The sequence below is a fragment of the Rhinoderma darwinii genome, chromosome 10 (genome assembly GCF_050947455.1).
Source record: "Rhinoderma darwinii isolate aRhiDar2 chromosome 10, aRhiDar2.hap1, whole genome shotgun sequence".
Lineage (NCBI taxonomy): Eukaryota > Metazoa > Chordata > Amphibia > Anura > Rhinodermatidae > Rhinoderma > Rhinoderma darwinii.
In genome coordinates, this window is record NC_134696.1 from 40,610,829 (window position 1) to 40,634,151 (window position 23,323).

At 40.6% G+C, this 23,323-nt stretch overlaps 1 protein-coding gene across 3 annotated transcripts in view; it reads left to right on the plus strand.

Annotated features, from left to right (window-relative positions):
* SIK2 (salt inducible kinase 2) overlaps positions 1-23,323 on the plus strand; it is a 135,537-nt gene that overhangs the window by 19,808 nt on the left and 92,406 nt on the right. For 2 of the 3 annotated variants that reach the window (XM_075839759.1, XM_075839758.1), the window contains exon 2: positions 21,552-21,668. In XM_075839759.1, the coding sequence (XP_075695874.1) occupies positions 21,552-21,668 (117 nt within the window). Of the gene's footprint in view, positions 1-19,442; positions 19,551-21,551; positions 21,669-23,323 lie in introns of those variants that run through there. The other variant, XM_075839760.1, reaches the window with a different exon arrangement.

The window sequence follows — 23,323 nt, forward strand, 5'->3', positions numbered from 1 at the left end:
GCTTGTCAGTGTAACATAGAAGCTTCTTAGGATTTACAATGACCGGCTCACGTAAACCGGTCCTGGTAATCGGACTGAAACCGTCAGTTCTAGGTCAATGTGTCTTTAGTTAGAGTGGCTCCTGTTGGATGTACAGGACGTGATATATTAAGGGAATTACATTCGAGACGGTTCCCTGTATACTTCACTCCTGATTCAAGATAATGAGGAATGTCCAGATATTAAAGGGAAAAGCAGGCTCAATTCAGCTAATGAAAGGATATTGGGGGTTGGTAGAGAATACGGTATACTTTTACCATGTATACAACCAAACTGGAGATCTACATTTCAATATTTTATATTCTTTACAGGGATTGAACACCTTTTAGGAAATCTTTCTGAACTAGCAGTACTCATATTTTGTAGTGTACCTACTGTAAATGAAAAACACTCGGGCAAAACTAATTGTTCATCTTTGGTTGACAAGCTGGTGACCCACCGACGTGTCAGAATGTGGATGCCGGGAATTTTGCCTGGAGTGTTTCTTTAAGATTTAGTCTTTTGCGACCATGATTACATGCAGGAATTGTATATTTACATAGACTTGTTCATCTGTGGGCCGGGGATACATCCGTAGCGATCTGTACGGTGTGCAGAAATATATGTAAAAAAACAAAAAAATTTTAAGTACTCCTGGAGGCTGCACGTCAGCACGCGGAGTCCCCTGCAGCTCCGTACTACAGTGTCACAGGGACACTGTGTGACTCTGTATGGTGCTCCATGAGGTGCTGTATACTGGGTATATTCCCATACTACTTTCTTACTTGTGTGATTTTCAGGGGCAGTGCTCATAATAAGGCCTAGTTCACAAGGAGTTGTTTTGCAGGCAGAAAAAATTTGTCCTTTTAAAATTCCTTCAGAAATTTTAAGACAGATTTTTGACTTGGCAGCGTTGTTTGTTACTTTTTTTTTTTCTCTGCGTTTTTTTGCAAAAACCGCCACAAAAACATGGCTTCAAACGAGTGCCGCAGCATTTTTCTGCCTTCCATTGATTTCAAAGGGAGATCAAAGGTGGAAACTATAGCAAGAAATGACATGCCGCTATTTATTATTATTTTTTTTCCGTAAGCATCAAAAGCCGCCTGGGAAAAAAATCAATAGGGGACAATTTGGGCTGTTTTTTTTTTTATACTGATTCAGACGCAGTTTCCATTTCAAAATGGGCGCCAAAAAACAGTGGGAACTGACCCTAAAACTCCCATTTGGGCAGGAGGTATAAATAAAACAATAATTTTTTGTTTTTTTAAACAAAACAGAGCTTGGAAAGCCTAACTTGCTAAATCATGATAAAATAATATAAAATTCATCTGACCGTTTTTCAGGACTGGACTGGTCCCTTTTTCAGGAATTATATTGACCCTGAAGAAGGGACTAGTCCAGTCCAAAAACTGGTCGGATTAATTTTATATTATTTTATCATGTTTTGGCTTTCCAAGCTTTGTTTTGTTTTTTGTTTAAAAAAAATAAATAAAAAGACTTTTATTTATACCGTCTGCCCAAAGTAGACTTTTATTACTAGCAGCGCCTCCGAAAAATCCACATTTTTTTCTAAAAGTATTCTACATACGCACAAGGTATTTGCATTACAGAATGCCCGGAGGGAAGGACGGCAGCAGCTACGACATTGTACACAAATCAATAGATGATGTGCTCTAAGCACAACACCAAAAGGTGAACAAACGAACCTACGGCTATAGTCCTGCTAACCGGTTTTATTTTAAACATATTACACCATGAAGCGCTGTTCTTTTCTTTTTCTTTGAGCTATTTTTTAACCATACTTCTTTCATAATTCTTCCATAATACGCTCTCCGTTAAAATGTTTATCTGTCAGATTCATATGGAAAATAATTCTGTATGAAATCCGAGGAGTAGGGTGGTATAGTATAAGTCTATGGGTGCCTTAGCAATACGAATAACCACAGTGCTCCTTTAAGTTGTGTATATTTCAGTCCACCATTAGTTACAATAAACTCTTTTTATTTTGGTTTTGTCCTATTGGCTCTTATATTTCTATACTCTTAGTACATACAATCTCTGTATTATTCTAGCATTCTCGGAGCTCATCTGTCATAGTAAACATTTTAGCTATAAAAAACTTTTAAGAAAGTCCTGCTTGTCAGGGTTGTAGTATTATTGACAGGTGATGAATTTGCATTGAAAAGTTTTAGGCCTCATGCACACGACCGTAGCCATGTGCACGCCCGTGATTTTTGGGTCGGCCGTGGACGGAGTGTCACCCGCGAGCCGCCCACAAATCGCGGGCCCTGCATATGGCCGCAGCCATTATTTGCTATGAGCCTGGACCACAGAACACGGCCGTAATAAGGCTTTCAGCATTTTGACCTTTTGGAGCAGCACGCTTTCCTTTTATTGTCCTTATAGTTGACTTTATAACTGTAGGGAGTCTCTGTCTCTTGAATGTTTCTCTGTGGTATCTATATTATATAGTGTCGTCTGGCCTCTCAGAAAGCGTCCATGAATTTTGAAATATATGATCGTAAATGATCGGCTCCTTAGCAAATTTGGTCAGTTTGATAAACATTATGAACCATTGTAGCATACGGGAACTCCAGATTTGACCAATGCCTACTGGGTAACGTTTTGTTTTCTTGCAAATGTTAGATATCCAGTGAGTCTTACTGCAAAGATCAATTGAGGGTTATCCTCTCACATCCGCTTGCTGTTTGGCACTTGTATTGGTTGATTGGAGATAACACAAAAGTGATGATCATTTATCTACAAACGGAATGACATGGAATTGGTATAAACCATGACAACCCCCCCCATTCAAGAGAGCTCCTTACCAATGCTCTACTTAGCTGGGGACCCCCATGAGTAATAGTTGGAGAATTGCGTTAAGAAATATAACTTTTTGTTTTGGCTGGCGTTTCCCATTAAAGGAAAGCTTTCCAGGTACCCAGTCAATATAGTTACTAGCTATGCACAATTCTACTTGACAGTTTACTGAATGGAGATGTGATACATTTGTGAACTACAATATATGTAGGTCTAAGGAATTAACCTTGATGCTGAGTGATCTACATTGGATAATAATTAGGTTAAGAAGTGAGTAAGCTGTTAAGGATTCTTACCCTTTTGACCGAGAACAGATAGAAATCCAGACAGGGATAATAATGGATCAACACAAGTTAGTGTCATCTGGAGTTGTCCTGCCTTCATGCAGAAGTGTTAGAAATCATGAGCACTTCAGCCATTTATATTACGTTATTTAAATTAGACCTTTTTTTGGAGATTAGGATTTTGTCCATTCTTTAAACCTTCTCCATGTAAAATAATCAAGGAACACAAATGTGAATAGAGAAAATGTTCATCATTTATGTTCTACGTCACATGCACGACACTATCTTACGAATTTGGTGCCAAAAGTGAATCTTTTGTCTTCTGGTCGTGCACAGTTTTGTTTTTTCTGTGTTTGGCGCAAGGCCTGCCATCCCACAATGCATTAAAAGGTTGGCAGATTTTTCTTAAATGCATGAGGAGGAAAGGTTCTCCCTCAAGGGCATTTGCACATGATCCCAATGGTTCCCGTGCCAGGACACAAGCGTCATATTAGATATTTGACTACGGGGTGTGTTTCCATGAGGAAGATTAAAGATTTGACAGATCTCAGTGGCTCCCTTACTGCTCTCCCATCACTAACTTGGCCTTATATCTGTCATTTAGTACTATAGCTAAAAAAATAAACCCAAATGGCAAAGTGAAATGAGAAATCAAGCGAAGTAGTTGTGGAGTAAAAGACAATAAACAGGGCGGTGATTCATTCTGCGTATTAAGGGTCTGCGGAAAGCTAGTTAAGAGCCCTGATGTGTTCTGTTGTCACGTAGCATCTTTACGGATGAATGTAAAAGGGACAACGGAGGGACTTATTTTAGCGGACATGGCCTCTATCTGTTTATCTAGGATAAGGTCAAATAATGATGCTGCATTTGATGGTCTTCCGAAGCTTCTAAATGTTACATTGAGGCCAGGGCTCCACGGCACTACCTCCGAGCTGTGGTACAATTGCAGCACTACCACAACTGAGGCCACAACTTTGAATGTTTACCTTTAGAAATAAGAGGTTCGCCATTCAGAAGGCCGCATTCAGCTGTTTTCTCGTAGGGTACAAACAATTCAAAGTAATGGTGCTGTTTTTCCACAACTCGTGGGTAACACCATGTAGCCATAGGTATCTACAGTGAAGAGTATTAGCCTCCAATTAGGGCTGTCAATGTTATAGTCCCTGAGAACATCTTTAATGCCATGATTTATCCGCAACACGCATGCAACGCTGTGGAACCCTAGCCTTGTACATTGAGAAATATTAACCTCCAAGGAAGTCTATCAAGCATAAACCCTTATCTTTGAAAGAAATTCGTGTTCGTTGCACCTGGCTGTAACCCACACGGCCAAATATTTATCTGTGCCCGAGACAATAGATTGCTCCCCGTGAAATAAGCCAGAGCTACAAAGGCATTAAATAAGAGGTCATATTATTACATGGATTAAGTGTTCTTGAACAAGGTTCTCAATGCGTCTAAAGTTATTACCAATCTTGTGTCTCTTAATATTTTTATTAAAAAAAAATCATGGCAGAACATCTACAAAAAATCTTATGGTAAGAAAATACCGGTAACGAGGGGTGATATTACTGTCCTGCACTTTGTGCCCTGTTCCTGTCACGTTCTACAAATTTGTCAGATGTCATTGACTGGCTAAGCATGAGCGACTGCTTCCCCAATTTTTTTCTTCTTTGTATTATGACTCAAGTTTAGCTAAAACACAGATCAGAAAACTATACAGCTGTATGTATTTTGAACCTAATGTAAATTGAAAAAATTTTCTCCACTTTTCAAATGGTTTGACGTCTGAACAGTCAGGTTTTTTTTTCTCTGATATTAAAATCTCTATAGGAAAGGAGTTTCCCCATCTTCGACATTTATGGCATCCCACCACACCTATTTGGAAAAATAGGAGTCCAGTGGCATTTGTTCTGCGAAACATCATGGCGCAGACTGAATGGGGACACTACCTGCCATAGGTCCTGAAAATGAAGTGCACGGTCCCCATTCCAAGTGGAGAAATGGTCACACAATACTTTTTATAATTTAGTATGCTTAGTAAATTGGAGTGTTAGTTTCTTTGTGGAGTGTTGCACTTCATTATAAACCTGTCCTGTACTCTCCCTTCTTCTGTAGAGTACATCCTCCTTAGTACCATCCTCTCTGCTTACTTAAAGGGATTGTCCAGGTTCAGGGCTGTTTTTTATACTGATGACCTATCCACATGATAGGTCATCAGTATATGATTGGTGGTGGTCAGCTGTTTCGGCTGCCTTCGGGTTCCGGAAGCTATGCAGTGGTCGATGCCGGAAGCAGAAGGCTTCCGACCACAGTATAGCAACTGTGCCGGGTTCTACAGCTCTGCTGCTATTCACTTGAATAGGAGCAGAGCTGCAGCACTGCCGCTATACTATGACAGGAGCCATCTGCTTCCGACACCTGCATAGCTTCGGAAGGTAGCTAGAACAGCTGATCAGTGTGGGGTGCTGGATCCCCACTGATCATATATTGATGACCTACCCTGCGGGTCGTAGGTCAAATAGCCCCGAACCTGGATAATTTTGGCATTTACTTGGAATTCTCATTGAAACCTATTGAATAATAGTTTGTATAACGTAATGAGAGCTTACAGTGCATAAGGAACCTAAGGAAACCGAGAAGATGCTCCGTAAAGATATAGATGACATGCCGGCGGAGGATAAGGAGGAACTGCTGCGCTGTCGAAGTACAGGGCACTGAAGATAAAGGAAGGACAGGGCAGAATTGCTGCTGTGAGTAACATCTGCCAGCTTGTTAACTTTATCGGAAACTCACAGAACTAGCTAGAGTTTCACGTTGGATAGCCGTTTTCCATTAATAACCCATAAAATATTTACAATTGAAATCAAATTAAGCAGTACATAAAATGTTTGACTTAGGTAATATTTCACCTTCTTAATTTTATACCTTGGAATTGCATAGCCCCTTGAAAGATTTTTATTATAGATTTTACAGTTATGCCGTAGCTGGAAATGAATCTTCAGCTATTTATATATCCATATGTTGCCATTAGGACAAAATTCTCTAATCACAATGTTCTGTGTGATGTCCAAGAGGCAGCGGGTAGAGGGAATAAATAGGCGCCTATTACAAAGCATTGCGAATCATTAATGCACAGCCCCGGTATATAAATAACAGACATTGAATTGTTCATCACACCTCCGTGCAGATACCCCTGCTGTGGTTGGCATTTCGTACAGTATGAGTCTGCTCGCCTGTGGAATGACTAATCCTCTATTTATTGAAAAGAGCCTTTTTATTAACTCCACAATTAATAGAAATAAATCTCCTTTAAGCCAAGAACAACCATGGATATTCATTCCATTTTTCCATGCGCTTTGTTCCTTTAGCTTCCCCCTCACTCCTGTAAAGATTTTTATTTTTATAAAGTGCACCAATTTAGTGCGCTGTGACATAATCTTCATCACTATTACATGCAACTTTTTCAACTTTATTTTATTTGAGCAGTAAAAAAGTTGCTACTTTGATACTGATAAATAGCTGGTAGGTTAGTGGTGGCATTAAAGGGGGTTTGCCCATCAGGGACATTTATGGCATATCTGCAGGATATGTCATAAATGTGAGATGCGGGTGCCACCTCTTGGACATGCCCCTATCTCTAGAATGGGGCCCCCTAAACCCCATTCTACCTTTCTCGGTTCCCATTGCCAACCCAAGCCTCTTCATCATTTCCAACTATGTAATCAGAAAACAGAGTAGCTCGCGTGCCACGCTGCTTCCGTAACTGCCATTCACTTCGCTGTTTTCTGATTTACATGGTCGGAAATTACGAAGAGGCTTGGGTCGGCAGTGGGAACCGAAAAGGGTAGAACGGAGTTTAGGGGGCCCCGTTCTAGAGAGAGGTGCGGGTCCCAGAGGTGGGTCCCACATCTATCTGATATTTATGGCATATCCTGTGGATAAGTCATAAATGTCCCCGATGGGAAAACCCCTTTAATAAGGATCACGCCTGGAGAGCCTACCAGACTATGTTGGGGAATTGCCTGGTATTTTCTTATCAGAATTTGCTACCTTTAGTGGCTGGTGCTACCCAATATTACATGAAGAGGGGAATTATCACATCAAATAACACTACAATAAAGCATATTTCCAGTTATTTGATTGAAGTATCTTGTAGAGATGTGCACTATTAATACAGCATATTTATTATTTGTAAATGGCATGCCTTCCTGATTTTTTTTTTTTGCAGCAGTTTTTTTTGCCTAACTGCTCCTTCCACTGAAATGGTTGGACACCCAAAGGCTACATGCACACGTTGCATATTTTTCTACAGAAAATCTGCACCAAAACCGCAGGAAATTCGCAGGTAAAAACTGCACCGAATCCTGCGTTTTTTTAATGCTTTTTTTTCAGTGCGGTTTTTACGTTTTGATGCGTTTTTTCTGCGTATTTTCATGCTGCGGGCTTTGGTGCGATTTTCCACAGTACTAGGCAGATACACTTCACAAGCAGAAACGCAAGATAAATTGACATGCTGCGGATTTTAAAGTCTGCACCGCAGGTCCATTTACGGGCGGAAAAATACTGCATCTTGTACATGAGATTTCCTGGAATCCCATTGACTGCTGGTACTGTATTACGCTGTGGTTTTGACGCGCGCAAATACGCCCTGGAAAACCACACGTAATACGCATCATGTGCATTGACCCTAAGGGTATGTGCACATGCAGAGTCAAATACGTCTCAAAATACGGAGCTATTTTCAAGGGAAAACAGCCCTTGATTTTCATTTGTTTTTTGAGCATCCCGCGTTTTTGCTGCATTTTTTACGTCCGTTTTTGGAGCTGTTTTCATTGGAGTCTATGAGAAAACGTCCCAAGAAGTGTCCTGCACTTCTTTTGACGAGGCTGTATTTTTACGCTCCGTCTTTTGACAGCGACGTGTAAAATGACAGGTCGTCGGCACAGTAAATCGTAAAGCCCATGGGCAGATGTTTGCCGACGTATTGGAGCTGTTTTTCAGACGTAATTCGAGGCGTAAAATGCCTCCATTACGTCTGAAAATAGGTCGTGTGAACCCAGCCTAAGAATTAGCATTTCTAGGTTCTGGGTTGCATGTGGACAATCTTATGGTGGTTTTTACCTCAATGTAGCCTTCCTCTTGTGTACTAATCCAAATAGGCAAAGAGGCATGAATGCAGAGGTAATATAGAGCAGATTTAAGGGTAACTAAACGTTCAACATACTTCTGACCTGTCATAGTGACATGTCCAGAAGTTTTGATTGGTGGGGGTCCGAGCACTGAGACCCCCACCAATCGCTAAAATGAAGCAGCTGCAGTGCTCGTGTGAATGCTAAGCCGCTTCGTTTCTGTTCGGCTTTTTCCGGAAATCAATGTAGCGGATTACAGGCTCAATAGAAAGTCAAACAGAAACTAAGTGGCTGAGCGCTCACACGAGCAATTCTGCCGTCTTCGTTTTAGCAATTGGTGGGGGTCCCAGCGCTTGGACCCCCACCAATCAAAACTTCTTACTTGTTACTATGACATGTCAGAAGTTTGTTGAACGTTTAGTTACCCTTTAACAGATAAGGAGACAGAGAAGAAAAAGGTCTAAAGAGAGATCTGAATAGTCTGTGTATAATTATATGCATCAACATTCATGAGCACATTTAAGTTTTATTGTTTCAGTGGAGAAGCCCTATAAAGAGGGCCTGTCACCTCTCCTGACACCTCTCCTGACACCTCTCCTGTCTCCTCTCCTGTCACCTCTCCTGACACCTCTCCTGTCACCTCTCCTGACCTGTCTGTTTTAGTAAATACTTGTATTCCCCATAAAATAACGGATCTGGAGCATCTTTTCCTTTGTAATTCCTCCGACAAATTTATTCATAAATTTACAATTTCTTGTTACCAGTTGGGTGAGTTTCCCACTTGTCAATTTATTAATAAATTTCTAGCAGGAATAGCAGAGGAACTGCACAACGTAGAGTTCTAAGAAAAGATGTTGCAGAATTGTTATTTCATGGGGAATACAAGTATTTACCAAAACAGACAGGTCAGGAGAGGTGACAGGAGGGGTGACAGGTCCTCTTTAAGTAGCAGGTGTTGAAGCAGTTTCCTAATATGTTCTGATAGTTGTGCTAAGGGTAAACCTACAGCGTATAGTCGGTACCATGGGTCTGAGGTGCAATATCAGTAACCGTTTTTGAATAAAAGTGGTGTTTATGTGGGAAAAAAATTCAGCTTTTTTCCAATCCTGCAAATTCCCTTTTAGGCTCTGTTCACACAGGGCGAATACACTGCGTATAATGTTGCAGAATTGTTACTGAGGTGTCGCTCCCCCCATGTTTTTGAAATTCCTGACCATATGAATATATATCACCCACGTTTCCGGTTTCCTTACAATGACACAGCTGCTGACAGATATTTTTGCTTCTGAATGGTTAATAATATCTCTCTGTTGGTTATTTTAGTTTTATGTCCTCTTATTTATGTACAGAACTGAATACTTTGTCCACGATGACTAAATGTTTATTCCCATTTTAGGCCTCTATCTCCGCTATGCTGTAACCTACTGAGGTCACAGGAAGTCATCATTTTCCCAACACTGACTTGTTAGCGTTTCACAACGGTGTAATTTAGAGTTCAGTGATCATTTGATTTCCTTTAAAACAAGCGCTGGAAGTTTAAATCCGTTTTTTGCCTCCTTTATCTATATTTCCCATGTGTATGTGGTTGGAATAGCTCATAAAGGCACATAGAGCATCAAAGTATAAAGACAATATTAGAGGCCAATTAAAAAAAAATCTCAATTTTTTATATTTTTTTTATAGCCCAAAAAGTGTACAATAAAGCCATCTGGATTAATAAAGCCCTATCAACCGTCACTTCCAGAAAATTGCGCTCAGGGCCATGTTTTCAGCATCTTATCCTATTACCCAAGGAGAACCCCCTACTGTTACTGCACAATCTGCAACTTGCCACCAGAACAAGTCTCTTTACATTGGATGATGTTTTTGATGACCATCTCCATATACAACAATCTGGAATATGTTGGTGCTATGTAAGTAACGGGAAATAAATAAAAAAAATTAGAAGCACAACTTTGAACTATGGGCAATTTTTTTTCCCGAGAAGAATAGTTCCCAGACGTGCCCTTCACAGGCCGGGAAATACAGTAGTTGCCACATATGGCCTTACCATCTCTGAGCCCTCTAAGCCAGAGATGGGATGAAAGACCGTCTTGGCTAGAGAAGACACAGGTAGAGCCCTGATGCTAAGGTGTGATATTTGCAGTTCTTAGGTCTTCTGGACCCTTATTAGACACTTCAGATGGGGGCATTTAATGGACATAGTTGTGCCCATTGGTTCAACTTTGACATATTCCCTTTGCGTTGTGTCTGCTTGGTATACTTTGATATTTAATGTTCATGGTACGTAGGTATACATTCTCATTTGACAAGGGTAACATACATTATAATATATTTTCCTTTAAGCTGCATGCTATATTTTGTTTGAGTTTGCCAACACTACATGGTAAGTGAATGTAGAGCTTAGTTACTAAGGTCATTAGGAGTATAGCAATGTCATCATGTGAGTCGAGCAAAACCAACATGAAGGAGCCAAAGCAAGTCTTAACAAAGCCCTGTTGTTTGTTTTATTATTATTTATTAACCCTCATTATTTAACCACAAGGCCTTTTCTCCAGCTTTTGGCTGCCTTCTCTTTTAGTTTTGGAAGCAGCAGCACGGAGAGCGTGAATGAGCTGGAATGTAATGATTGCAAGGCCGGCTTAGCTCCAGACTAGGAATCAAACCATTGGGACACGTCCTAGCTGTAGTCTCTGTGCCAGGACTTTAATATACTGGAGCAAACGGCCTTTATTTCTGCAACAACGTAGGACGTGTATTTAGGCAACATGCTGCTGATTACTGGCAAACATTCCTACGTCAGGAAATCAATTAATTTGGTCTTGTTGTTAATTTCTCATTAGTATATTGTTGTTTATAGGTAGCTGTTACAAAACTTGAATTGAAAGGATGAATGCAAGATCGGCAAAAAACATGAATGTAAAATAAAGCATTAATGTGTTATATTACTCTACTGCAGTGTCTTTACAAGTCTTCATTTTGGGTAACGACTGCTATAATTTGTAGGCCCCCAGTATCTGAGAACAATCAACGTCAACAGGGCTGGGACGAGGCATAGGTGGCGTAGGCAGTTTATTGAAAAAAAACAAAAACATGTTCCCCTTTAAATTTCTTTGTTCAACCAATTGAACACTGCATCCGTGGAGCTGACAATGCTGTTCTATCGGATGCCGCTCTCTGCGGCCGCTGGATACTTAAACTTCCAAGGCGTCCTCTGGCCACCGCCTCATCCCTCCATCTCTCTGGACTGTTTGCACTCTCCATTGCCACCCCTCTACTCCTGCACTTCCTAGTAAACGCTGACCCTCCTACTCTTATTGGGCCATTGAGCGCCTAATTATCACCCAGCTTATCTATGGTATAAAGGATCCTCCGTGGTTTAATCATTGCTTGCGCAATTTGGTTCCTCCCAGCTTTCTAGTGAAGTCCTGCTGATCGTTGGTTTGGAATTTCTGTGTTTGACTCTGCTTGTATCTTTGACTATCTTTGCCTGCCACCTGCGCTGACCTCTTGGTAATGACCCACGACAAACCTCTTCCGTATGCTCTGACGTTTTGCTCGACCAACCGCGTGTACCAGTTTGCTGTCTGCCCTGATCTTTGCCATGCCTGTCCCTGCATACTGTCTGAGGATTTTAGTACTACACCAGTTTTTGTTGGCCATCACCAAGGGAGACTACTCCGGGGGTAGCGACTTGGGAATCCTCAGCAGCAAAGTCCATATCCCTCTATAGGGGCTAAAGGGTGAATACTTGGGGTCCCCTTAGAATCCGCTCCCTGGTTTAGCCCTATGTCAAATCCCTTGGTGACAAAGTGAGTTTGCACCATCCTCTGCAGGCCCCGTGACAGTCTATCCATGGGCCACGTGACCGCTGTAGGTGCTGAGATCCGATGTCTGCTTTCCTTGAGTAAATTGGTGAGAAAATGGAGCCTGCTACACAGATATGTGGTAGGGTGGCCGGCTGACACAGCATTAAGAAACACACGTGCACAAAGAGGTGAAGGAAAATTGGGAGTATGTATTACAAAAACATAACCTAACCCAAGAACTCTAGGCATAGGTGGGAAATGATAGGGGGAGCAAAGTCACAGCTATCAATCTGAACTTTAGGGTCCGAGGTGTAAGGGGGGCATTCTGAAATCCTTGCCTTGAGCACCAAGAGAGTTTGTCCCATCATTGAACATCATTTTGGTTGGTTTCTAATGACAACGCTTCTGACCTTATTGCAATAGTACACCTATTTGACTGCATGTCACTGTCCAGAATTTGTCAACTTCTCCAGACGTTGATGTACTGTGCGATCTGCTTTGTGCTATGACCATATTGTATTATAACGTTTTTAATCCTCTTATGAGCATATGATGCAATGCTGCTTTAGGTTAGTCTAGTTTTACTGTTTTGTTTATGTAGACCTAAATCTCCTTTGTTGTGTAAACCCTCCATATAAAGCTATGTTTGGCACCGTACATCTTTTTTAATGGTATATACAGCTATCTACCTTGACAGTATTCTTTGACTTGCCGACAAGACGGAAAGATGTATTGATTTTTGTGACAAATAAAGATGGTTTCTTTTGATCTGTAGGGAATGATTGGTAAGGACAGGATTTTAATAGCAGAACTAAAACTGAAATGTCACTTGATTTGTAACCGATATAGATGGGCATGCGAGGGTAAATGGATGGCGGCATTGGATGGTAACTATCAGGAAAATAAACAATTGAACATAAAATAGCTGTGCATACAATATGTGTGTGTGCCAAGAACAAAATAATTCTATCGTCCGTCACTGAAACAAAGATACTTTCTAGATAACAAGGACATAAAGCGAAAGGTAGGAAAAAGTACCCAACCTTCAAGAATAAGTTGAAAAGGTTTAAAAAACGAAGCAAAAATTAGAGCACTAAATTAGTAACCCTGACAAGCCATGTGGTGTTAATAGGCTGTATTATGTTTTTTATACAAAGGATTTAGAGCAAAAAAAAAACAAACAATAGTCATTGAAATATTGTTTCTCTTTATTTTTATTTATCTGCATAATAAGGACATATTGGCCATTCATTATATTTATAAAACAACATTTGCAACCAGCTAATTTAGTTCTTGTTTTGTCTAACTTTACAGAGACAGAAGCAAATTGGAGATTCAGTACTAAGGTCTCATGCACACGTCCGTGACCTTTTTATCGGGCACACGGATCCGCAAAAAAACGGATGTGTGCATGGCCCCATAGAAACGAATGCATCAGTGTGCTATCCGTCAAAAAAGTGGATAGCACAATGAAGAAAATAACGGATGTGTGCGTGAGCCTTAAATGTGACCTAAAATATCTAACAAACAAGTCCTTGCAATTCTCTTTATAGGAGTCTTGTATAATATGTAGGCCTCACTTATCTCTGTTCTCATACTAGGGGGTCAACCCTGGATATAACGCTTTATGATGAACTAAAAAAAATGGGAAATCTGGTCACTAATTAGAAGGTTTATGGTGGCCCCATAGATACATTGGTCTCAATATTAAAATTTAACATTTTGCTCTTGAAAAACTTTTATGAAAATATAATTTGTGGATAACAATTGTTTATGTGCTTAATAAATAAGCACTAACCCAATCATTTTTTTTCTCATTATTGCTGTCATTTAAATGGAATGTATCATCAGATCGTGATGCTTTATTTAAATCCGGAGTTATTTTTTTTTTGGAAGCGGCCTAGATAAGGCAGGATAGCAACAATATAAACACAGATAAGCCTGTATGCATCTCCCCTGTCACTCCCTGGTCCCCAAAGTGAGAGTTGTGCTTAATCACTACCTGGAGACTGTAATAGTCTGTGGTGCACACTTATCTGTCCATTAATTCCCATTATTGTTGCTGCCATGTAAAGGGGGTTTTACACAGAACGATTATCAGGAAGACAAGCGTTAATATAACGCTCGTTGGCGATAATTGCCCTGTGTAAAGAGGGGAACGATCAGCGAATGACCGAGCAAATGCTCGATCATCTGCTGGTCGTATAGTTTAAAAAAAAGTTAAATATAAGGGTATGTTCACACGTCTTATTTTTAAACAGTTGAAAAATCGGAAGTAGAACGCCTCCAAACATCTGCCCATTGATTTAATGGGAAAAACGGTGTTCTGTTCTAATGGGTTGTTTTTTTACAAATACGGCTTCGAAAAAGAAGTGCAGGGACGTTTTTGGAATTTGAAGTTTAAGAAAAAAAGGAATACACATCTAAATAAATATATGTACTATTTGCTCTATGAAAGGTTATTTTGTCTTTTGCAGCTACACATATCTTGAAAATTCTTCTTTACGGGAGTTTTTAATTTGACATTTAGAGACTGATAGGGAGAGGTCCAGGGCTGGAACCAGATGAACGCCAAAAGCACTACCACCTTCTTAACTCTCTTTTTACCAAACGCCTAGCCATACTGACCACAATCATGATGTTCCCAGATTGGGCCATAGAGAATGGCCATCTCGTTCTGAGTTCCCCATGCTGTGGTCAGTCTACCACCATCGGTAGACGTTTGCCCAAAAAAAAAATACATTTTACATTTTCACTTCTACTTTTAGCTAACCAACCAGAAATGGTTCACTAGATTAAAGTGAGAAGTATTAGAAATCATTATTGGAAATTTTGAGTCTTCACTTTGCATGACATAGAAAAACGCTCTACCTCAGTATATGGTTAGGATTAGTCAGGTCCCGCAAAGTACAACGAACGCCAAAGAAGAAGGAACTGATCCACGTGCATCAGAAATGAATGCCTAACATCAAAGGGATTGTTGCTCTCTGACTACTTCAACCATGTGGCTTGTTATTTTTACGTTAGCCTTAAAACAAAAGTAAATATAATTTAAAAAATATATATATCTATGAGCTCTTCATATGTGTAATCTGCTGATCAAACAGTTTTGGTTTTATGCAGTTATGTACAGAAGAGAACATGAAATAGGTTGATTGTCTTTGCATTGCTGATACTATATGTCCTTATTTCCCATTTATTTGCAAAATGTTAATATTGGACTCCGTGTTACATTAAGAAATCTAGCAGTCTTCAAGGACGACTATAAATGGGGCATATTATAACGTCCATATTACAGCCACAACACCCAGAGCCTTCATGTTTCTATGGAACCAATTTTAGTTCACCATGGGGATCTAAGTTAAATTCAGTAGAACCTCAGGGGGTTAGGCTATTGCACCCTTAATATGGGCGCTTAAAATGCGACTATATAACAACTGTCTGTCTAAAACCAGCCAAAGAGGAACAGTATATTTATAACTGGGTCTAGTCGGACTTACATAGTTAGTACGGTTGAAAAAGTACGGTTGAAAAAATACATGTTTATCAAGTTTAACCATGGGATGAGAGAAGGGAAAGTAATGGGAGAAACTATTGACTATAGAACTTTGTGTTACCCCTAATGATAAAGAGGAATAAAAATTACCCATAAGGAATTAACCAATCTAAAAAGGTCAGTCAATTAGTGCAACTTTCTAAATAGTTTTTATTAGAAAATTAATTTTACTTTTTGAGATACAGCTGCTCTGTATTCCCTATACACAGCAATTGTATTGTTCGCTATGACCTGAATCCGTCAGTCCAGCTGTATAGCTAAATCCTGGTGCACGGGACTGATGGGTTCAGTGACAGCGGGTCCTGCATGTCTCTGACACGCAGTATCCACCTGAAATTGATCACTTCTAAATTCATAACTTAGATGTGATAGATTACAGGTGGATACTGCGTGTCAGGCAGGACCCGCTGTCACTGAACCCAACAGTCCCGTGCACCAGGATTTAGCTATACAGCTGGACTGACGGATTCAGGTCATAGCGAACAATACAATTGCTGTGTATAGGGAATACAGAGCAGCTGTATCTCAAAAATCCATCAGTCCCGTGGACCAGGATTTTGCTAAATATACAGCTGGACTGACGGATTCAGGTCATAGCGAACGATACAATTGCTGTGTATAGGGAATACAGAGAAGCTGTATCTCCAAAAGTATTTAGAAAGTTGCACTAATTACACTGACTGACCTTTCTAGTTAAAAAAAATTGCCTTTCAAAGGTTTACATAGCCTTTAAAGGGGTTTTCCAATACTTTTTTTTATTTCTTAAATCAATGCAATGTTCCTCTATTAAGATATTAGTGCACTCTGTCTAGCTTTTTCTTGATAATAAATGGTTTTAGTAACATTACTCCCTATTGTTTACCTGGAGAGGTTTGTTTTGCTCAGTAAGTTCATTCCTCTTCTCTTCCTGTGTTTCTCCTCCCTGCATGCACTGCTCTAGTCCCAGCATGCAATGTGCATGCAGCAGTGCACTTGCTCCGCCTACTACACCCAGCTCTACTAACTTCTGCAATCCCAGTCTTCATTTTGGTGCTCTCATTCTATTACTGCTAGCACAAGCTGAAATCACTGGATATCTGCGTTTTTAAACAACACTGACCCTATATGATGATACGTAAAGTTTGGTCTTTATAATTATAAGTTTTCTAAATGTATATTAACTGTTTATACAGTCTTAGTTTTAAATACTGTATTTTATATATATATATAAAATAAAAAAAATTGAATTCTAACATGTGAATTGGGATAAAAGGAGCAATACCTGTGGATCGCCGCTGCATCCTGTGTCGGAGATTCACAGTGAGCAAGAAAAAACTAAAGGGAAGCAGCGCTCCTAACTAGCCATCGATGAAAAATAATTCCCCTTCATGTAACTCTGCTACCTGTCAACTGAAAAGTCATCCACCACAGGGAAAAATGTTAGTCCATCATGTCTGATTCCCAGGTGTTTCTTTGCGGTACTCCTCTGTGTGGAAACATTTTTCACTCTGGCAGCTGATTTTTCCATTGACAGGTAGCAGAGTTACACAACAGGAAAACAAATTCCCCATCATGTAACTCTGCTACCTGTGAACTGAAAAGTCATCGGCTGTTTGAAGGGGGTGCACCGCTCGTATAAGCGCTGCTTCCCCTTACTTCATCACACTGTGAATCGCTAACTAGTTCGTATAGAAGCGAAGTATTGCCTAATTATTTTTTTTGGGCTTCCAGTTCAGTTCTGAAGTGGCTTTGAGGGGCCTATATATTAGACACCCCTATGAAACACGACATTTTAGAAACTAGACCCCTCAAAGTATTCACAACAGCATTTAGAAAGTTTATGCACAAAATGTTTTACCAGAGAAACGCAACTCAATACTTATTGTCCAGATTCTGCAGTAGAAATATCCCACATGTGGCCCTCGGGCGGTAATGGACTGAAGCACCGGCCTCAGAAGCAAAGGAGCACCCAGAGGATTTTGAGGCCGCCTTTTTATTAGGCACCATGTCCGGTTTGAATAGGTCTTGTGGTACCAAAATAGTGGAAACCCCCAAAAGGTGATCCCATTTTGGAAACTAGACCACTTGAGGAATACATTGTAGTTTTCTTGGGGTGCATGCAGCTTTTTGATCAGTTTTTATTCTATTTTTAAGTGGCGCGGTGACTAATAAACAGCAATTCTATTGTTTTTTAATTCTATTTTTGTTACAGCGTTCACCGTGCGCTATAAATGACATATTCACTTTATTCTATGGGGCGATACGATTAGGGCTCATTTACACGAGCGTATTATACGTTTTTGCAACGCGCGTCGCAGGGACCTATGTTACTCTATGGGGCCGTGCAGACAGGTACGTGATTTTCACGCAGCGTATGTCCGCTGCGTGAAACGCACGACGTCCTATATTTGTGCGCTGTTCGCGCATCACGCACCCATTGAAGTCAATGAGTGTGTGAAAACCACGCATGTCGCACGGAAGCAATTCCGTGGGACGCGCGTGATTCACGCAACAGCACTGTAAAGGATGAATGAAAACAGAAAAGCACCACGTTCTTTTCTGTTTACAAACATCCAAACGGAGTGTCATAATGATGGCGGCTGCGCGAAAAGCACGCAGCCGCGCATCATAAAGGGCTGACACACGGAGCTGTTAAGTGCTTTTTGCGCACGCAAAACGCCGCGCTTTTTGCTTGCACAAAACGCACACGCTCGTGTAAACCCGGCCTTACGGTGACACCAGATGTTTATAGTTTTTTTATGTCTTATGGCGTTTGCACAATAAAATACGTTTTGTAAAAAATCATTCACTTTTTGTTACCTTATTCTAAGAGCCAGAACTTTATAATTTTTCCATCAATAAAGCCGTGCGAGGACTTATTTTTTGCGTAACGAACTGTAGTTTCCATCAGTAACATTTTTCGGTAAATGCAACTTTTTGATCTATTTTTAATACATTTTTTGGGAGGTGAAGTGACCAAACAATTGTGATTGTGGTACGGTTTATTATTATTTTCTTTTACGGCGTTCACCGCGCGGGATAAATAACGAAATAATTTTGTAGTTCAGGCCGTTACGGACGCGGCGATACCAATTATGTATCGTTTATTTATATATTTTTATTAATAAAAAAGGACTGATAAGGGAAAAAAAGGGGGATTTTTTTAACTTTTAATTTCTTATTTTTACACATCTTTTTTAACTTTTTTTTTTACTTTATTACTTTGTCCCACTAGGGGACTTGAGGGCAGGAGGCCCTGATCGCTATTCTAATACACTGCACTACATCCGTAGTGCAGTGTATTAGAACTGTCAGCTATTCACTGACAGCAAGCATAGTGGGTCCTGACTTTGTCAGGACCCACTAGGCTTCCGTCGATGGCATAGCCGGACGCCTTTGTTTGGTGTCCGGTTGCCATAGTAACCATCGCCGGCCGCTATCGTGTAGCAGGCCGGCGATGGTAACTTAACCCCTAAAAACCCGCGATCTCTATAGAACGCGGCTTTTAAGGGGTTAGACAGCGGGGACACAGCGATCGGTCCCCGCTGTAGGAGCTGCGGCAGCTGCTGTACGAGACAGCAGCTGTCACAGCTCCTGCACCTGTCGGGAAGACGGCCGAAACGGCCGTTATTCCTGCAACTTCGTATACACACCGCTACACACCTTCAACCTTGCGCATGCGCAGTGTAATATACACGGCCGCTGAAGACGCAGCCACATAATTTCACAGAGCATGCGCGGTGGAGTGTGTTCACCACGCATGCTCTAATTCAATAAAGAAGCACGTGGTACGGTTACGTCATTTTTGACGTAACCGTACAGTGTGTAAGCCGGAAACCGGAAGCAAGGCAGAAGACCAAATGGACGGGTCTGCACAGGAAGTGCAGATTTTGCATTGCTAAGGGGACGGCGACGGAGGAGGATATACGACGCTACAGCCATCTGATGAAACGTAAGTACATTGGAAAGTTATATCTTTTTCATTGTTTTATTTAAATAAATGTAATTTTTTAGTTCCGGAATACCCCTTTAAGCATCTTTTTGTATTCATACAGCAAGCCATGTTAAGTGTAAAAGTTATGATCAGGATTGCGTGCCAATCCAATCTAATCCACTGAGGTCTTTTGAGAACTTTAGTAAAATTTTTTGTGTTTAATGGTCATTCTCCCGTTTTTTTTCGTATTCAATGACATTTGGAAACATTGCTTATATGGCTTTATATAACGTTGGTCAAAATTTTCCTCAACGTGTTAGATTGGGGCTCACTTCATGTCAGTGAAGGGTTAAGAAGAAACTCACTAGGGATAAAAAGTGTGTCCTGGAGGAATCCTGAGGGGTGCGGGAGTAATCAGGCCGTCTCTGTCGCAATCCCTCTGCTTCCCTGCCAGCTGTCACTGCATCCCGGAGGAGATGAATATAATTCTGAGAAAGCGCTTGAATCATGAAATGTCAGCAGCTTTATTCATTGTGAATGTGTGTCGCAGCCCAGGCTTATTTGATGCTCAGCGAGTTCACCCTGGCTCACATATAAGCGAGAATGAAATCCTCCTCTAGCTGTAAGGGGCTATAGAGGCTGATGTGCAGCGACTAGTGACTCATAGACCGCTACAAGAGGTTGCCCAATATTTTGTATAGCAGATTAGTGCGGCCTTGTATAGGGGGGTTATTCATTCTTGGGGATATAGGATAGACTATAGAGACTCATGTCCAGCTAGAGAAGCTTGTTCGACCTTGTATATGGCACTTCTGTACAGCTAGAGGAGACTGCTCAATCTTGTGTATAGGAGAGTGTAGATATTTACGGACAGATAGCAGAGGTGTTTAACCTTGTATACAAGAGACTAGAGAGCTGCAAATATTGCTAATGTTGGCTTCTCTATATTAGACTTTCCAAGCTTCAAAACTAATTTCTACTTGCACATCTTAGGCTTCGTTCACATATGCACCATTCATGGTTTCCGTCTAAATTTTCCATCGGGAACCCTTCACATCTGCGTCGGGACTCCGTTCATGGGTTCCGTCTGAGCTTTCTGTCAGGGGAACCCATGAACGGAATCCAAACGGAATCCATAGGTTTCCATTTGCATGACCATTGATTTCAATGGTGACTGATCCGGTGCAAATGGTTTTCTTTTGTCACAGTTGTGTAAGGGTTCCATCATTTTGACAGAATCAATACCGTAGTCAACTTCGCTACCCATTCTGTCAAAACGACGGAACCCTTACACAATGGTGACAAAAGGAAACCATTGGCACCGGATTCATCACCATTGAAATCAATGGTCATGCAAATGGAAACCTATGGTTTCCATTTGTTTGGATTCTGTTCATGGGTTCCCCTGACAGAAAGCTCAGACGGAACCCATGAACGGAGTCCCGACGCAGATGTGAACGAAGCCTTAGGAGATGCTAACCGTTATAGAGCAGTTCTGGCTAATGTGATAGATTGCATTACATGTGGTCCACAAAGCCAAATGATTTCACAATAGGACTAGTCACGATGATGATGTTTCTATGTGACCACATTACATAAAATTGCAATATTTCTTTAGTTCATTAACATTGAGGCCCCAAAAAAGCGCCAAATCATCAGTTATTTTTGGACATAAAGAATCACCGTACATTTTCTCAGCTGCAGTTCTGTATTTCTGGGATACATTAACTACTTATAGGAGCGATTTAATTCATAACAGTATATCCAGTAATTGTTGCTTATGCATTTCCCTAATATTTTAAGTAACATTCCTCCAAATCTATTCATCTCAATCTATGCTCTCATAAAGATGTTAAAAATTATTATTTTTGTTTTATCTCGGAAGATCAAAAAACTTGTAACGTATGGACAATGTCTTTTTTTAATTGAGAGGATCCGTAGCGTGTCATTTGCGGACACGTTTTGTAATAATGTCAGAAATAAATTAAGCTAACACGCCGTATCCTGTCAAATCCACAGGTGGCAATAAAGATTATTGACAAGTCTCAGCTGGATGCTGTAAACTTGGAAAAAATCTACAGAGAAGTACAAATAATGAAGATGCTGGATCATCCCCACATTATCAAGCTTTACCAGGTAAGTGAAATAAAACCTGAATAAAATTGTATTTAACATGAAAACAATATTACAGCAAATAGTGCAGGAGAATCGTATAATGGAATACACAAGAGTCCTATTTAACCCCTTAATGACCTGGTCTGGAATGGTCTTAATGACCAGCTACATTTTTATTTAGTGTAGGGACAAGTAAATATATTTTATGCAAAATAATGACTTTTTTTTTTTTTTTAAATTCATTTTTTTTGTTACTTTTAAAAAAAAATCCCATTAAGGGATAACTTTATTTATAATTCTTTACTTGTAATATATTCGCATACTCCTGTAGGCTAATACATTACACTGTGTCACTATGACACAGGCTGCTGTTCGGCCAGGACATAGTGTGCCCCAACACCAGGCAAACTCATTAGACAGCCCTGGGGTCCTTTGTAGGTCCCCAGGGCTGACTGCAGAGGGATTCCCTGGTGTTTGATCGCATCACCGGAATCCCGGTGATGCAATCAAGGAGGGGAATTCTCTTTGATCATGCCGCGGTCACGGACCCCGGTAATCAAAGGGTTAAACAGCTGGGGTCCGAATGTTTTCTGACCCCAGCTGTATTTGGCAGGCTTATCTAAGATCAGGAGCTGTTTGTTACAGGATGCTCACAGGAGCGCTCATCAGCCTCTTCTACAGCGATGCCAAAGGACCTGCACCGCCTTCCGCCAAAAGACGGTGGGTGGTCATTAAGGAGTTAAAAAGGTTGTCTGCGTTTTACAATGCTTTTTTGCTTAGAGTTTCCCATGAAACTCAGGCTTCATTCACATCTGCGTCAGGGTCCCCGATCTGACGTTCCGTCGGAGCTTCCCGTCAGAACGGGACCCTGACTGAAACAAACGGAAACCATAGGTTTCCGTTTGCATCACCATTGATTTTAATGGTGACGGATCCGGTGCAAATGATTTCCGTTTGTTTCTGTTGTGTAAGGGTTCCGTCGTTTTGATGGAATCAGTAGTGCAGTCGACTACGGTATTCATTTAGTCAAAACTACGGAACCCTTGCACAACGGAGACAAACAGAAACCATTGGCACCGGATCCGTCACCATTGAAATCAATGATAGTGATGCAAATGGAAACCTATGGTTTTGTTTGTCAGAGTCCCGTTCTGACGCGAAGCTCTGTCAGAACGGAACCCTGCCGCTGATGTGAATGAAGCCTAAGCTTATCCTTGTACTCCCTCCTCCAGGAAATTGATAGAGGTCTCAAATGAGGGACACACAAAATTCAATTAGGCCTTGTTCACACAGTACAGATTTGCTGCATTTATTTTTTAGGTCAAAACCAGAATTGGATCCAGGAAAGCAGAACTGTAAGGCCTTCCGTTATACATTCTATTTATGGTTCATTCCTGCTTAAAAAATACATGCAAAATCTTCAATGTGTGAACAAGTCTATAGGGTGGTTTCACACACTGCATTTTATTTTTATTTTTTTGTGGATCCCATTCATTTTTGAATCCACTTCTGGCATTGGCTAAAAAGAAACTGCATGAAAATCTATGCTGTTTTTCCTAAAAATGCTGTGTGAGAACCCATTCTAAGGCCAGGATTACACATGCAGTTTTTGCGGCAGTCTTTGGACCACTTTTATGAGCCAAAGTCAGAAGTAGATCCAAAAGAAAGGAAAGTTA